Raw genomic sequence first — 17,888 nt, forward strand, 5'->3', positions numbered from 1 at the left:
GAGAGTACTTCTTCTAGGTGAGAGCCAAACTGCCACGAGACTGATGAGCGACCTCAATACCCAGGAAGAAATGAAGCTGTCCCAAATCCATAACTGCAAAATCACGACCAAGTGCAGTCACAAGAGCATCAACAGCCGTCGGGGATGAGCTCATGAGGACAATATCATCCACATATACAAGGAGGTACATGGTCACACTCGGTCGCTGAAACAAGAACAGTGAAGTATCAGCCGTCGAAGGAATGAACCCATGAGTGCGTAGAGCTGAAGCCAGGCGAGCATGCTAGGCACGGGGAGCCTGCTTCAGTCCATATATGGCCTTCGTCAGATGACAGAGATGATGAGGCCGAGTGTGATCAACAAATCTAGGTGGCTGCCGCATGTAAACCTCTTCTTCAAGCAATCCATGAAGAAACTCGTTGTACACATCAAGCTGGCAGAGAGACCATCCGCGAGAAACTGCCAGAGACAGAAGAAGTCGAATAGTGGTAGGCTTGACAACTGGGCTGAATGTATCCTCATAGTCCAGGCCCTGATGCTGTTTAAAGCCCTTAGCCACGAGGCGCGCTTTGAAGCGCTCAATGGAACCATCTGCATGTTTCTTCACCTTGAACACCCACTTTGAATCAATGATGTTGACGCGAGACGGAGGGGGAATAAGTGTCCATGTCTTATTCTTCATAAGAGCATGATATTTGTGTTCCATAGCAGCCCTCCAGTGTGGAATACTCATAGCGGCTTGATAACTGCGTGGTTCGGCGGTTGGATCATCCACAGCATGAGCCAGGCAAGCAACAAGATAGGTGACCGTGCCATCGGTGCGCTCCTTAGGACGAACAATGCCACTGCAGCTGTGAGTGTGTGGACGCCGCGGGGGAGCAAACACCGGGGCCAGCGGGATGTCCGAAGCAGGTGAGGCTGGTCCAGGGGGCTCAGGCGAAGAAGAACCAGGTGACGTCGGGCCGGGCGACGGCGGACCAGGCGACGTAGGCCCCGGCGGCGTGTGAGCCGCTGCAGACCCGGGCGAAGTAGGCACCAAGGACGCCCGCGCGGATGGCGGGGGCGACGATGGAGGGGAGTCCGGGCGAGGAGGTGGTGACGGAGACTGCTCAGAGGAGGCCGTCGCAGGCTCTGGCCCGGTCGCAGTAGCCAGCATGGGCTCCGGCCCAGGCGCGGTTGGAGACGGGGCGCCCGGTGCGGGGTCGAGGGCGGGAGGCAGTGCATGCACCGGCCGATCGACGTGCACCACGGGCGACGTAGCGGGTCCGTTAGGGAGGAGTTCCAGGAGAGCTCCACGTCCAATTCCTACACCATGATTAGGTAACAACACAGGCGAATATGCAACATCTTCAAATTGGCCAGGCATAAAAGGGGATGAATGCATAGAAGGTGTTGTGGTGGATGACTGAGGCATGGCAGAAAAGGGAAAGACGGTCTCATCAAAAACAACATCTCGGGATATGTAGACTCGATTGGTTGGGACATGGAGACACTTGTAGCCTTTATGGAGAGAACTATACCCTAAGAACACACACTTTTTGGAGCGAAACTCAAGTTTGCAATCATTATAAGGACGAAGATGAGGCCAGCAGACACACCCGAACACCTTAAAGAAGGTATAGTCAGCAGTTTCACCTAAGAGAAGCTCAATCAGAATTTTCATATTAAGAACACGCGTAGGTAATCTGTTAATGAGAAAACACACGGTAGCAAAAGCATCACTCCAAAAATGAAAGGGTACAGAAGCATGAGCAAGAAGTGTGAGGCCGGTCTCAACTATATGGCGATGTTTGCGCTCAACAGCGCCATTCTGCTGATGTGTATGCGGGCATGATAAACGATGAGATATCCCAAGCTTATTAAAGAAGGTGTTGAGGTTGCGATATCCCCCCCCCCAATCTGATTGAACATGGATAATTTTATGCTTGAGTAGACGTTCAACATGCAATTGAAACTGTACGAATATATCAAACACATTAGATTTGCGCTTAAGAAGATAAAACCAAGTGAAGCGACTATAGGCATCAACAAAACTGACATAATATTTGTGACCACTAACAGATGTTTGTGCCGGACCCCACACATCAGAAAACACAATTTCAAGAGGGTTCTTTACTTCTCTAGTAGATGAAACAAAAGGTAGCTGATGACTCTTGCCTTGCTGATAGGCATCACACACGGACATCTTTTTATTGCTAGACACTAATGGTAGCTCATGACGGTGGATTATGTGGCGAACGATGGGTGTGGCGGGGTGACCAAAGCGAGAGTGCCACTGGGAAAGCGACACACGAACACCGCTGAAGACGCACGGGGCGGATGGATCCTTCAAACGGTACAAGCCTTGGCTCAATCGGCCACTAAGCAGAACGTCCCGGGTTGCTCGATCCTTAACAAAAAGATTAAAAGAGTGAAATTCACATAGGACGTGATTATCAAGGGTGAGCTTAGGGACAGATAAAAGATTACGAGTTACCGAGGGTACCCGTAAAACATCACGAAGATGGAGCTGCCTAGAGGGATGACTGGTTAAAAGAGATGCTTGGCCAATATGAGAGATGGGCATACCTACACCATTGGCGGTGTGAACCTGATCGTGCCCGTAGTAGGGCCGGTAGGTGGAGAGTTTGTTGAGCTCGTTCGTCATGTGATCTGTGGCGCCGGTGTCCATGTACCAGGCTGGATCAACAGGGTAGGATGGCGTGTATCCCTGCTCGACGCGCTGGTCCTTGCCCTTGGCGGCGATGTGGGCAGACGGGGCGGCAGCGATGTGGGAAGCCGGGGCGGCGGCGGGAGGACCAAAGTCTGCCATGGAAAACTGGCGCTCGTTGCCCTTGCCGTCGTTGCCGATGCCAAGGAAGCTCCTCTGAAAGCGGCGGTGACATTTGGAGGCGACATGGCGTTCACGACCACATAGCTGGCACACCACCCTAGTGTTAGGGCCCCCACCCAGGGTCGATGCAAGGTGCGGGGCTGCCTTGCCAGGTGACGGGGCAGGTGGGCGCTGGCTACGAGAGGCCCAGAAGGCCGCCGGCTGGGCGGTGATGGTGGCGGAGGAGCGACGAGCCTCGACGCGTTGCTCGGTGAAGAGGAGGCGTGAGTAGAGCTCGTGAGGAGGCATCGCTGGCTTGGCGTTGTGGACGGCCTCGGCGAGATTGTCGTAGTCGGCGTCGAGGCCTTTGATGACGAAGCCGGCGAACTCCTCGTCGCTAAGCGGCCGACCAATAGAGGTGAGCGTGTCCGCCAGCACCTTCATCTTGTTGAAGTAGGTCGTAGCGGAGGAGTCCAGCTTGTTGATGTCGGCGAGTTCGCTGCGAAGGGCCATCGAGCGGGAGGTGGAGACCTGGGCAAAGGCGTGCTCCAGGGTCATCCAGGCGTCCATGGAGGTGGCGGCGAAGAGACAAAGGCCAGCGACCCTGTCGCCGAGGGAACCCTGGATTGCAGAGAGGATTGCCTGGTCCTGCTGCACCCACATACGGTGTTCCGGGTTGATGGTCGGGCCGTGAATGGTAGGGATGACCTGCGGAGGACACGGTAGCGAACCATCAACAAACCCGAGGAGAGACCGGCTGCGTAGCAGCGGTAGGACCTTGGCGCGCCAGAACAAGTAGTTGTCCGGCGTGAGTCGGATGGCGATCAAGTTGTCGAAGTGGAACGGCCAGGTCGGCGTGATTGCGCCAGCAGCAGGGACGATTGGCGGCGGAGCCGCCACAGGATCCACGACCGCGACCGATGCCGCAGGTGGCGGCGCGGGGACGATCGGGATCATGGCCGCGGGTGGTGCCGTGAGCGAGGCCGCGGGTGGCTCTGCGGGCAGTGTCTCCCCCGAGGTCGCCGGGATGACGGCGAGTGTCGAGGAGGATCCAGAGGAGGCCATCGTGGGCGGCGGCGACGCGACTGGTGCTGAGGCCGTCACGGGCGGTGACGGTGGGATCGGCGCTGAAAAGAGGGAGCCGACAGCGGTGGTGCCAAAGAATTGAGGCACTGGCGGAGCCAGGGGCGAGGTGGGAGGTTGAGGAGGGCGGCAAGCATCGCGGGGATAGACCCGGAGCTGGCGGCGCCCGAAGCAGAAGCGGTCATGGCGTCGGCGGCGGCAGCCCTAGGGTTTAGGGTTTTGGTGCGGCGGCGGCGGCGGGTGGGTTGGAGGTGGAGGACCTAGGTTAGACTCGATACCATGTAAAACGTAGGTTTTGGAGGAACTGGCTCAACCCTCAAAGGGGTGGCCTATCACATATATATAATGATGACATACAAGTCCAATACCAATAAGGTATGATTTACACAGTAGGGCTCTAATACGAAGTCTAACAGTCTTGAGTGGATTTATTTCGATCCGGTCTTCGGTCATATGTCTACATCATTTTGATTTCCTGACTGTATAGTTTGCATGGCTCTAGCATGAGAGGAATTAGTGTTTGTAGTCATCGCTAGGTGCTTTACGGATTTGATTTGAACGTGTTTTTCTTTTTAACTTTTTGTGTTCTCTATAATGGCCATGACAGACACGGCAGATGGTGAATACATCAAAAGTTTCTGCCGAAAATAAAAAACAATTCTAACCCCCGAAGCAAGTGAGCCTGTATCAGTAACGCCGGTCAACAATGAGACTGTACAGGACACGGAGGCAGGCTGCCGGCAACAAGCGGACAGTTGCGGCGACAGGGCGTCATTGCCCGGCCAACTCTCCCCTCGCTCGCCGCGCCCCGCGCGAAGTGGACACCCGGCGGCGGCGACGACGACGACGAGGTAAGCCACCCAACTTCCCTGCTAGCGAAATCGATCGCCCTATACAGAGGTCCACGCCCCTTGTCGGTCGTAGCACGTGGGTCAGAAACTAAACTCCAATGTCACTAAATCTGAACCGAATTAGGACTGATTTATCCTCTCCGGCCAACCCCCCCACTGCGGTGATAGGAGGACCTCCCTGGCCGGCTAAGTCTCGCCTCGATCGGCGACGACAACTGAGGTAAGCCGGCGGAAACCGCCCTTACAGTGCAGATATCCATGCCCATTCTATGCTGTTCGCATGACGTGGGTGGGAATTCTCAGCTCCAATAATGTCACTAAATCTGAACCGAATCAAGCCTGATTTACCCCCCTTGGCATCCACGAGCTCGACCTGTATTAAGTGTCATCTAAATCGTTGACATGCATCTTGAGCTGTTTGCCTTCGATTGCCATCTTCAGGATTTTAACAAGTCTGATAAGTATCCTCAGGCCGGACTGCTATATATTCTGATTGAAAATTCTGCTAGGGAAATTAGTCAAATTACTTGTTCTGACTTGATGCTGCTTCCACTGACGAAGCGAGGTTCTGGGCTGGCTGTGCTTGCTCTTGACTTGGGGCGACTCAACACCGTATTTCAGTCTCTTCAAGTTAGCTGAATTTGTCTCAGAGAAGTGCGATCGAGTACATGCTAAAACTGAGATTTCCACCATACTAGTTATTGCAGGTGCTTGGCAGCTGGAATGATTGGAAAGAGATGGAGCACTGCCGATCCAATCAGAGATTTGTACAAAGAGATGGACAAGAACTTATGCTGGTAATATAGCACTTCCTTTGGATTGCTTGAACCCAGAGCCCCATAGGGAACATCAAACAACATTTGGCTATGCTCCAAGCAGAATACTAAAGCACGAGTACTTGCTCGCACATGGGATGGGCTGTTAAAAACAAAACTATTCCAATAGAGGAGGCAGTCGATGAGCACATGTAACAAGCAGTTTTCTGGAGATCGATGAGCTCCACTACCGGAATCGCACCCTATGCCGACGGCCAGGGCCGTCGGCATAGCCCTGAATGGCCGTCGGGACAGGCCTATGCCGACGGCCCCCGTCGGCATAGGGCCGTCGGCAAAATATCCGTCGGCGTAGCCAGGAATGCCGTCGGCATAGAAAGGCCGTCGGCATAAGACCTATCCTGACGGTGTCCGTACATCTATGCCGACGGCCACGGCCATCGGCAACGTTATCGCCTAACGGCGGCCGCCGTCAAGTCTGCCCAACGACTTGTCTCCACGTGGCACCCCTATGCCGACGGCCTAGCCGTCGGCTTAGTCGAAAACTGTGCCGACAGCTAGACCGTCGGCATAGATGTGCCACGTGCCGACCGGCCGCTGCTCGTGGGCCAGGGCTATGCCGACGGTCAGCCGTCGGCATAGTTTGAAATTAAGCCAACGGCCAGTCCGTCGGCATAGTCCTTCAAACAGAGATCCCAGTTGCTGACACGTGGGCACCTATGCCGACGGCCAGGCCGCCGGCACAGTTTTAAACTAAGCCGACGGCTAGGCCGTCGGCATAGGTGCCCACGTGTCAGCAACTGGGAGCTCACGCTGGCCCTATGCCGACGGCCTAGCCGTCGGCATAGTTTGCTTTTTTTTTTCTTTTTTCTGTTTGTTTTCAAATCAGTTCAATTCAAATAACATCACATATATAACAGCACATATCAGCAGCACATATCAGCACATATCAACGAACGTAAGTATAAGCATCATCACAACAATAGATCATCATCACACAAGCATAAGCATATCAACGAATGTAAGCATAAGCATAAGCATCATCACACAAGTCAGCTAAATGATCATCAGCACACACAAGTCATCTCAAGCATCATCATCACATCTCAAGCATCATCGAGCACCGCGTAGGTCGTCACCGCCAAGACGGCCAAAGTCCAGGTCATCAGTGCTAGCGGCAGCGCTACCGCCAAGACCGCCTCCGCCTCCGTGGATCGGAGTGGTCGGGCTCCGTGTCTCCGGAGTGCTGCGAAGACCACCGCCAACGGTAGATCCACCTGTTCCCTGCATGTTGAAAAGACATATGCACGGGATCTATGACTGTGTTGAAAGGCATGACATGCTTTGGGTGAATAGATTGGGGATGAACTAACCGGCGAGGGGCCAGCGTTCTGTGCCACAAACTCCTCAAAGCTCATCAGCACTGGTTGTGCTGGAGGGCATTGTGCTGTAGGGAACTGAGGACACCTGCCGGCCGCCATATCCTGAAAAGCCTACTGCATCTGGCTATCCCTCTGCACTTGGTGTTCATAAAGCCTCTGATGCCACGCCATGGTCTCCTGGCGTGTGTACTCCATGTAGGCCTACGGTATGACATGATGGAACTCATAAAACTACTAAATGCGGAAAATGAAGTGAGAAATGAAGATAAGAGGGAAAATACTTACAGATTGTTGCTCCTGAAAGAGGTACTGTGTACTGGTCACTAGCTGGCTCGTGCGCTGGCTCAGGCTCGGGTCGATCCGACGAAGCTGTGTGTAGGAGATACTAGGAGTGATCACAGCATCGAGAACCGCCTCCCGACCGTGCTCCTTGGGCCCCATCCTCACCACCACCATGTCGTCCAGAGGCGCCGCAATGGGGTCAGGTGTGTCAGGATGTAACTCCAGATACGCTTCGGAGTAGGCCTTCTTCCTCTCTGCGGTCTTCTTGCCGTAGTACTTGGGCTCACCAGGCTTGGGGTCCTTCCGCGTATGGGCGATCTCCCACGCCTGCATGTGTGAGAGCGGCCGCTTCAGTTTCTCCTCCTGCACCACCAAACAGAGGTTAGTCATACATAAGAAAGTGATGGTAAACAGAAGAAGAAGAATGTTTAATGGGGTTAGTCATACATTAACTGCCTTGTGGAGATAGTGGTTTCGGTTTCCCTGAGCATGTACTCCCTCCGTCCCTCGGTTAGCCTTATTTTGGGTTCTCATAGCCGCCCAGGCTCCAGCCTCATCACACCAAAGATCCACCAATGCCGCCCAGGACTCGTCTTTTCCATAACACCAATTTGGACACACCTACATAATAAAAGCATAATGGCATGTAGGTGTGTCCAAATTGGTGTTATGGAAGCATAAAGCATAAAGCATAATGTACCACAAGGTAATGAAAGCATAATATATGAAAGCATAATGAAAAATCTTTTATACTTATCGCCAAGAACTTGGGCCTCTCCAAGGTAATGCCCATCCTCCGCGCTTCTTCCTTGGTCATCTTCACACCAAGATAGTCGTGGTAGTATGTGGAGATGGCCACATAGCGCACCTCGTACTGCATCTGGCGGGCCTTCTTCTTGCATTGGCGCAGCACGATCTGGTCCGCTCTAGCCCTGTGCTCCGGAAGAACTCGATAGAATTTCTACAATCATGCATGAAACAAGAATGGGAGAAGCCATGAGTTAAATCATTCATGAAACTAGAATGGACTTGTGCTTCTGAAGAGAACTCACCCAGAAAGTTGTGATCACGGCCTTGGCATGGGTCTCATGGTCCGCGTGGCGGGCCGCTTCCCAATGGTCCCAGCTCGTGGCCAAAACCCGACGGTCCGGCTGCCTGACTGGATCAGGACAGTACAACCCCGGCCAATATAACTTCAGCAAGACGGTGATGAGGCCGTTGGGAATACGGACCCCTTTAGAATATATCCAGTTGCTGCATAAGAATGAACTATTAGCATGTGACAAGAAAAATAAATAACAACCGGAATAAGCATGTGACAAGCAACATAATGAACCACTTACTCTTTTCCCGTGGGCTCAATGAGCCACTTCTGCTCCTCAGTAGCAGGAACCTGCTTTGGTAGCTTTGCGTTGCCACGCAGCCACCCCTTCGTGTCAACCCCCTTCCCGTCACCACCATCATCCCCGCCACCACCCTCCTCCTCGCCTGCCTCCCCCTCCCCAACCTCCTCCTCCTCCTCCTCCTCGCCTGCCTCCTCCTCCACCACCACCTCCTTCTCCTCCTCCTCGCCTGCCTCACTAGAGGAGGGTACCTCACTAGAGGAGGGCCTCGAAGACAACACCCCTAAGTCGGTGAGGGTGCGCTCTTTTTGGCCGCGACCCCCTGTAGTGGCTCTCCCCCCAGCACCTCGTCCTCTAGAGGCTCTCCCCCCGCCCCCTCCTCCTCTAGGGGCACCTCTCCCTTGACCTCCCTGTGAGGAGTCATCGTCAAGTAGACGAGGGGGAGGATTACGTGATCGACCACTCCGACTAGGCAGGCCGACGACCTTGCGTAGGAAACCCACGCCGTCGGCCTTCCCCTTGCCCATGTTCCATGAACCTGCATTGAAAAGAGAAAAAGCAATTAGTAAATTAATGAAATGAAGGAAAAGGCATGATAATAAACACATTAATAAAAATGCATAAAAAGGCATATTCCTAAACTATAGAAAAAAATACTTGAAACGTACATCTGCTAGAACCCATATGAATCATCACTGTTGTAACCTCTTTCTCGGTCCGTCTCATCATCACTATCAATCATATCATCTTCGTTGTCCGACGGAGGTGGAGGCTCTTCCTCGTCTTCAGCGTCTTCGTTTAACTTTTCTAGCATAAGTATGTCATTTTCATTGACAATGGTCTCACCATCATTCCGTGCATCGTCGACGTTTGGGTCCACATCATCATCACCCAATGGTCTAGCGTCATCGTTTCTAACCACATCATCATCATCATCATCATCAGGCTGCTCTTGATAGAACACTCCCTCGTATGTCATGGGGTTAATGTTGCAGTAATCGTCTTCATTCGGGTCTGGTAGCTTACCATGTGGCGACACCTTGAACACAACTTCCCAACCCTTTAGATACACTTTCTGGCATGGGTAAGGCAGATAATATACTTGTGTAGCTTGGGTAGCCGCAATGAAGAGATCGGCTCCGGCATAGACGGTTGATGGTTTAACTTCGACCAAACCAATGGAAGGCGTATGTTTTACCCCCTCCCGCGGATCGAACCATCGGCATTTGAACACAGGCAGACTTAGGGTCTCACGCCCCTGGCGGAATTTAACCTCGTATATATTTTGTACCCTTCCGTAGTAGTCTACTGAATTTTGACCGGGGGTGTACACTCCAGTATTTATAGTTTTGGGATCGGGGCAGCTGTTTTGGTGCTCCTCTGTATGGAAGCGATACCCATTCACATCATACTTTTTACATGTCACGACGGCAGGGTCAAAACCCATGGAAACCCATCTCAATTCATCATCCATAGATATGTTCGGATTTTTTCCCTACAAGTATAATGGAAATTGTTGCGTGCATTAGTTCGGTTAACTAATAAATGTTGAAGTAGGTATTTAATAGGGGATTGTGGAAAATTACTTTCTCCATGAACCAAGCAACAAATTTTTTACGTTCAGGGTTTCCATGACGGAGAAGAGTAAGTGCCTCCGCCTCAGTAGGAGGATTCACTCCCGTCCATTCCTCTTGAACGAAATCACTAAAAAAAGATAAGCGGTGTTAGACCGGGACTAAGTGAACATGAAACATGATGATGTGGAAGACATAAAGGAATGGTGTAGTGGTATTACCTCATCCACACTTCCTCAACTTCCTTGATGTTGTGCAAGATATAGAACATGAGGTCCTCCCACTCTTGTCGTGGCATGTTATAAGATTTCGAGGCCCCAGCCCTCCCACCTTGCGCGTTGAATAGATCGAGTCTGGGTTGATACTTGGGCTCTTCTATATTGTATCGAGGCACCTTGTTATGCAGATGGGGAACGTGGTCTGGATAGTATGATGTCCTGAGGTCTGACACCTCCTCTAGGATAACTGCCTCAGCTATGGAAGCTTCAATCTTAGCTTTGTTTCCACATTTCCGTCGGAGATGCTTGTTCTGCCTCTCAGGGCCGTACTGCCAGCGATTTTGCACAGGGCCCCCCAACAATACCTCGTTCGCGAGGTGCAGAATGAGATGTGTCATCGGAGTAAAGAAGCCTGGCGGAAAGATCTTCTCTAGCTTGACTATCAACTCCGGTGCCTTCTTATGCAATTTTTCAATCACCTCTTTACTTACTTATTTAGCACAGAGCGTGCGAAAGAAATGGCTAAGCTCGGCAAGCACTCGCCAGACATGCTCGGGGACATAGCCTCGAACCATCACCGGCATTATCCGCTCAATCCATACATGGTAGTCATGACTCTTCAGGCCGGTCACTTTGCCCGTTGAAAGATTGACTCCCTTACTTATATTCGATGCATAACCATCGGTGAACTTCAAAATTTGTTTCAGCCAGATAAGTACTTCTTTTTTTTCTGGCGGTTTAAGGACAAAGTCAGCATCTGGCTTGAACCAGTTTTTTCGACCGCCTGTGGGAGGCTTCATGTTCAGGCGTGGTCTATCACAAATTCTCTGTTGATCGGCTCTAGCTTTTACGTTATCCTTCGTCTTATCAGGAATGTTGAGGATCGTGTGGAAAAGGGACTCTGCCACATTCTTTTCGGTGTGCATCACATCAATATTGTAAGGAAGTTTGAGGTCCTTGAAATAGGGAAGCTGCGAGAAGGGGGTAATGTGCGTCCAGTTGTGCGTCTCACCATATCCCTCAAAGCCTTTGGCTTTGGCTTTGCCTTTGCCTTTGACTTTAGGCTTGAGAGCTTTTAGCTGAGCAAGAACATCTGCCCCCGAAAATGTTGGAATCTCGGTTACTTCATGAACAACCCGGCCTTTCGTGAAGTTCTTCTTGTCTTCCCTGTCTGGATGGTCTGGAGGGAGGAACTGTCGATGCAGGTCAAAGGCTACATACTTGCCACCCTTACTCAGCCAAATCATTCGCAGAGCCTGCATGCACACTGGGCATGGCATCTTACCACTTGTACACCATCCGCAGAATAGAGCATAGCCGGGAAAGTCATGCATGCAATAGTGCAACCAAACTTTCATCAAGAAATTTCTCTGCAGATCCCGGTCGTATGTCAACCTCGGAAAGTACCAAGAATGGTGCAAAGCATCCACAAGCGGCTGCATAAACACACCCAATTACTTCCCCGGGTAGTCAGGCCCTGGAATGATGAGCGACAAGAACATGGTCTTCCGTTGCATTAGGGCACCGGGAGGAAGATTGAGCGGAATTACAAACACAGGCCAGCAGCTGTATGGATTGGACGACATACCATATGGATTCAACCCATCACCTGATATGGCTATTCTGACATTCCCAGCCTCGGCTCCTTCCTCGGGGTATTCTTCATCGAATGACTTCCATGCTTCCCCTCCCGTTGGATGTATGATTTTTTTTGGATTGTACCTTATACCTTCCTTGTGCCACTTCATCATTTTGGCAGACTCCTTCGTGATGAAAAGGCGCTGCAGTCTTTTTATAAAATCAAGATAGCGAAGAACCTTAACGGGGATGGTTAGCTGCTTTTTCTCACCATCCTCACCGACCACCTCAATGTACCGAGACGAACCGCACTTCCTACAGTACTTGTCATCCGCATACTCGTGCCTAAACAAAAGGCAATTCTTCGGGCAAACATCTATTTTCTCATAATCCATAGAGAGTGCCTTCATGATTTTCTTTGTATCGTACATGCTTTTCGGCAGTTCATGACCCTCAGGGAGGCTGTTAGCCCATACTCCCAGGAATGCTTCGAAGCATTTCTGGCTACAGCCGTACTCAGCCTTGACTGCAATCAGTTGCGAGATGGCATCCAGCTGAGATATTTTCACACCCGCATAAAGAGGTTTCTTCGACAAGGCCAAGACCTCCAAGAAGGCCTTTGCGGTTGCCTCCGGCTCCTCCGGTTCATTCTCTGAAGGTGTCGCATTTGCCGTTTCTGCAACAATGACATCATCTAGCATGTCCCTGACCCCGTCGTCCTCATATCCATCGATGCGTTGTCGCATCACCTCCTCTCTACCACGGTCCTGCTCGGCTATGTTTATCGGCGGCATGTCAAAGTTTGGCATATATCCGTGCGTGCGAAGGTGCTCACTCATGTCCATCTGATTTTTACGGTGATGTCTGGCACATCTCGCACAGGGGCATGGTGGGATAATTCTCATTGGACGACGGAATATCTTCTTCAAATACACATCGGTTTTCGCAATCCACTCTGATGTTACTCGATTCCGACGGATAAAACCACTGTACATCCACTGATTATCTGCCATCCTCTGCTTTTTTGCAACCCACACAACATAATTAAGGATTCACTTAAATTAATCACATCAAATTTTCAGTTTCTACCGCGTTTAATCCACCTACATCTCTAATAGGTAAAGATGGGTCCTAATCCCACCCGAGAATGTGTAGATTGAGTACGTTGTCCACGCTCTACCCCGTTCCGAGACAAAATTTCGGCAGCACCTCCCCGCTGTTCTCCAGATACACGTCTCGGCAAAATGCCGAGAGAATGTGCATCCGGAGAACAACAGGGAGGCGCCGCCGAAATCCTGTCTCGGAACGGGGTAGAGCATGAACACCGTACCCAATCTACACATCCTCGGGCTGTCCGTGGAAAGCGCTGGACAATCCGAAAGAGCTGCGGTGATAAATATGCAATTGAATGCATATTTATCGATGCAACCCTTTCGGACGGGAGACCTAGGTTACGCGACTTGATGTGAAAATTTAATCTAGTGACATGGAAGAAAAGTGGACGGGGTCATGGAATTGCTGCTCACCATCCGATGTAGAGGATGTAGTCGATCAAAGGAGGGACGATCCTGGACCAACACCTCCAACGTCGACGGTCACTCCACGAAGATGGGAACACCACAAATCCTGTTAATTCCATCAAGTGAAAAAAATTAGGTCTTCACCTCACATTAACCATTTGACACAACATTATGAATCGACATGAAACAAAATGTCAAATTGCAAAAAAAAAATCCATGAACACAAGCAACGAGAACAACGGGTGCTCACTGGGGCTGGGAGCGGGCACGGCGGCGTCTGGCGATGGAGGGAGGAGCTCACTGGGGCTGGGAGCGGGCACGGCGGCGTCTGGCGATGGAGGGAAGAGCTCACTGGGGCGGGAGTGTCCGTGGAAAAAATTAGGTCATCACCTCACATTAAGCATTGACACATTAAACTATGAAAAAAATCATATTTTCTCAAGTGTCAATTTTGGAAGGACTTATCATATCCCAATTTAGGTAATCACCTCAGATTAAGCACTGACATATCATTTTTTTAGCAAGATCATCATGATGAAATAACCACTTATCATATCCCAAATTTGAAGACATCTCACATAGCTACTTAACAACATCACAAACTGAAAATAAAAACTAAATCATGCATCCATTCATTTTGCCGAGATTCATCCATCCATCTAAGACACATAGAACATTCATCCATCTAACAACCTAACAACATCCAACATCCATCCATTCATACATCCAACATCCATCCATTCATACATCAAATAGTAGCTAAATCATGCAAAAAATGAAGAAAAAAAGACAAAGGAGTGCTAGCTCACCGAGGAGAGCGGTGTCGCGGCTGTGGAGTTGGGGCTGGCGGTGTAGGGGACGGGAGGGCCGGGGCGTGGCTGGGCCGGCCAGAGAAGCACGGCCAACGGGAGGGCCAGGGCGGTGCGGCCGGCGGGAAGGTCAGGGTGCAGGGGTGGAGAGGGCAGGGGCGGGGTCGCGCGCGGCGGCGCCTGGCTGGAGAGGCGGGGACGGGGCTGGGCCGGGGTGGAGGCGAGGCGGCGCGGGGCTGGAGAGGGCAGGGGCGGGGTCGCGCGCGACGGCGCCGGGTTGGAGAGGCGGGGGCGGGGCTGGGCCGGGGTGGAGGCGAGGCGGCGCGGGGTTGGAGAGGCCTGGTCGGGGCTCGGCCGGGTTGGACGGCGGCGGCGGCGCGAGTGTGGAGGAGGAGGCGGCGCAGGTGTGGAGGAGGAGGCAGCGCAGCATGGCGGGTGGGGAGTCGGGGCGCGATGGGGAATGGGTGGAGGGGGCGAGCCCGTGAGTGGATAAGGCGATGTATGCCGACGGCTAAGCCGTCGGCATATCTGACGATGCCACGTGTCACATATGCCGACGGCTTAGCCGTAGGCATACATATTTTTTAGATTTTTTAATATTTTATTATAGTTATATTTTTCATTTTTTAGATTTTTTAATATTTTCTTATAGTTATTTTTTTAGATTTTTTTATAGTAATATTTTTGCATTTTATGTTTTTATGTATTATTATTTCATATAGATTTTTTAATTCTTTTAACCGCTCGGCCCTCTCCTCTCCCGGAACCACACGGAGAGGAGGGGAGGGGAGGCACCGAACTCGAGTAGCTTCGTCCGCCGAGGTCGTAGCAACATCTGGGCCAAACCCACAGCTAAATCCACTCCGTGTAGACCCGATGCGGTAGTTTCCCCCCTCCAGGTGCCGGCGGCGGCGCCGTCCGTGAGGGGGGCCACGCACCGGAGACGCGTGCGGCCTCTTCGGACATGCCACAACACCACCCCGCATGTATGAGGGCCCGGTACAATGCTCCGGTGGCATTGCTACCCCCCAGGGCCCCCGTCCCGCCTAACCCTGGAGCGGTTGACCACGGGATCTAGCCCTTTGACTTTGCACGGATGGGCTTTGACCAGTGGACCTCTCCACCCGGTTGTGTCGGGTCAGCCCAGAGGGACACCGGGGAGCAACATCTGGGCCAAACCCATAGCTAAGTCCACTCCGTGTAGACCCGATGCGGTAGTTTCCCCCCTCCAGGTGCCGGCGGCGGCGCCGTCCGTGAGGGGGGCCACGCACCGGAGACGCGTGCGGCCTCTTCGGACATGCCACAACACCACCCCGCATGTATGAGGGCCCGGTACGACGCTCCGGTGGCATTGCTACCCCCCAGGGCCCCCGTCCCGCCTAACCCTGGAGCGGTTGACCACGAGATCTAGCCCTTTGACTTTGCACGGATGGGCTTTGACCAGTGGACCTCTCCACCCGGTTGTCTCGGGTCAGCCCAGAGGGACACCGGGGAGCAACATCTGGGCCAAACCCACAGCTAAATCCACTCCGTGTAGACCCGATGCGGTAGTTTCGCCCCTCCAGGTGCCGGCGGCGGCGCCGTCCGTGAGGGGGGCCACGCACCGGAGACGCGTGCGGCCTCTTCGGACATGCCACAACACCACCCCGCATGTATGAGGCGCGGTACGACGCTCCGGTGGCATTGCTACCCCCAGGAGCCCCGTCCCGCCTAACCCTGGAGCTGTTGACCACGAGATCTAGCCCTTTGACTTCCCACTGACGGGCTTTGACCAGTGGACCTCTCCACCCGGTTGTGTCAGGTCGGCCCAAAGGGACACCGGGGAGCAACATCCGGGCCAGACCCACAGCAAGATCCTCTCCGTGTGGACCCGATGCGGTAGTTTCCCCCCTCCAGGTGTCGGCGGCGGCGCCGTCCGTGAGGGGGGCCACGCACCGGAGACGCGTGCGGCCTCTTCGGACATGCCACAACACCACCCCGCATGTATGAGGCGCGGTACGACGCTCCGGTGGCATTGCTACCCCTAGGGCCCCCGTCCCGCCTAACCCTGGAGCGGTTGACCACGAGATCTAGCCCTTTGACTTCCCACTGACGGGCTTTGACCAGTGGACCTCTCCACCCGGTTGTGTCAGGTCGGCCCAAAGGGACATCGGGGAGCAACATCCGGGCCAGACCCACAGCAAGATCCTCTCCGTGTAGATCCGACGCGTCCGTTTCCCCCTCCAGGTGCCAGCGTCGGCGCCGTCCGTGACGGGGGCCACACCGCGGAGACGCGTGCCGCCTCTTCGGACATGCCACAACACCACCCCGCATGTATGAGGGCCCGGTACGACGCTCCGGTGGCATTGCTACCCCCCAAGGCCCCCATCCCGGCTAACCCTGTAGCTTTTGACCACGGGATCTAGCCCTTTGACTTTGCACGGACGGGCTTTGACCAGTGGACCTATCCACCCGGTTGTGTCAGGTCCGCCCATAAGGACACCCGGGAGCAACATCCGGGCCAGACCCACAGCAAGATCCTCTCCGTGTAGATCCGACGCGTCCGTTTCCCCCTCCAGGTGCCAGCGTCGGCGCCGTCCGTGATGGGGGCCACACCCCGGAGACGCGTGCCGCCTCTTCGGACATGCCACAACACCACCCCGCATGTATGAGGGCCCGGTACGACGCTCCGGTGGCATTGCTACCCCCCAGGGCCCCCGTCCCGGCTAACCCTGTAGCGTTTGACCACGGGATCTAGCCCTTTGACTTTGCACGGACGGGTTTGACCAGTGGACCTCTCCACCCGGTTGTGTCAGGTCCGCCCATAAGGACACCAGGGAGCAACATCCGGGCCAAACCCACAGATACATCCACTCCATGTAGACCCGACGCGTCCGTTCCCCCCCTCCAGGTGCCGGCGGCGGCGCCGTCCGTGACGGGGCCACACCCCGGAGATGCGTGCCGCCTCTTCGGACATGGCATAACACCATCTGATTGTGGTAGGTCATCCGATATATATGAACACTTGGAGCAAAGTCCCCTTCGTATAGACCCGATGCGGTTGTTCCCCATTCCAGTTGCCGGCTGGCGGCGGCACCGTTCGTGAGGGGGGTCACACCGCTCTGTACAGAACCGAAAAATAATGTATGTATGCTTATTAACACATACTGTATGTAAGTTAGTTAAATAATAATAATAAAGAAAACAGTGAAGAAAAAGAAAAAAACTATATGTATGCTTATTAACACATACTATATGCTTATTAACATACTATATGCTTATTAACACATACTATATGTATGCTTATTAACACAATCTATATGTATGCTTATTAACACATAGTGTATGCTTAATAATAATAATACTATATGGGAAAAAGAAAAAAAGAAAAAAAACTGCGGCCAGGGCAGATGGACAGCGCCGCGGATCGATGACGTGTCAGATATGCCGATGGTAGCCGTCGGCATAGGTCCTGGTCGGTGCGCTCTGGATCGGTGACGTGTCACCCGTATCTATGCCGACGGCCACCCGTCACGGCCGTCGGCATAGATTTGACGTCGTTAGCCGGCCGTGATGAGTGTTGTCGGCGGGCCCGCATCTATGCCGACGGCCTATATATGCCGACGGCTGCTGTAGGCGTAGTCTGGGATAAGCCGACGGCTGTTATGTGCCGACGGCTGCTGT

General features: G+C 53.0%; 1 protein-coding gene across 1 annotated transcript; it reads right to left on the reverse strand.

Annotated features, from left to right (window-relative positions):
- Positions 1 to 6,999: 6,999 nt before the first annotated feature.
- Positions 7,000 to 7,664, reverse strand: LOC125525553. Its single transcript, XM_048690563.1, has 2 exons — positions 7,631 to 7,664; positions 7,000 to 7,546 (listed from the first exon to the last, which is right to left on the reverse strand). Exon 2 carries the CDS (start codon positions 7,514 to 7,516, stop codon positions 7,136 to 7,138), a length of 381 nt encoding a protein of 126 aa, XP_048546520.1. The 5' UTR covers positions 7,517 to 7,546; positions 7,631 to 7,664; the 3' UTR covers positions 7,000 to 7,135.
- Positions 7,665 to 17,888: the final 10,224 nt, after the last annotated feature.

This window comes from Triticum urartu, chromosome 7 (genome assembly GCF_003073215.2).
Source record: "Triticum urartu cultivar G1812 chromosome 7, Tu2.1, whole genome shotgun sequence".
NCBI classification, from domain to species: Eukaryota; Viridiplantae; Streptophyta; class Magnoliopsida; order Poales; family Poaceae; genus Triticum; species Triticum urartu.

Bases quoted from the DNA above. Each gene is read 5' to 3' on its own strand.
- LOC125525553 (XM_048690563.1), bottom strand. From the start codon at position 7,516: ATGCAGGCGTGGGAGATCGCCCATACGCGGAAGGACCCCAAGCCTGGT.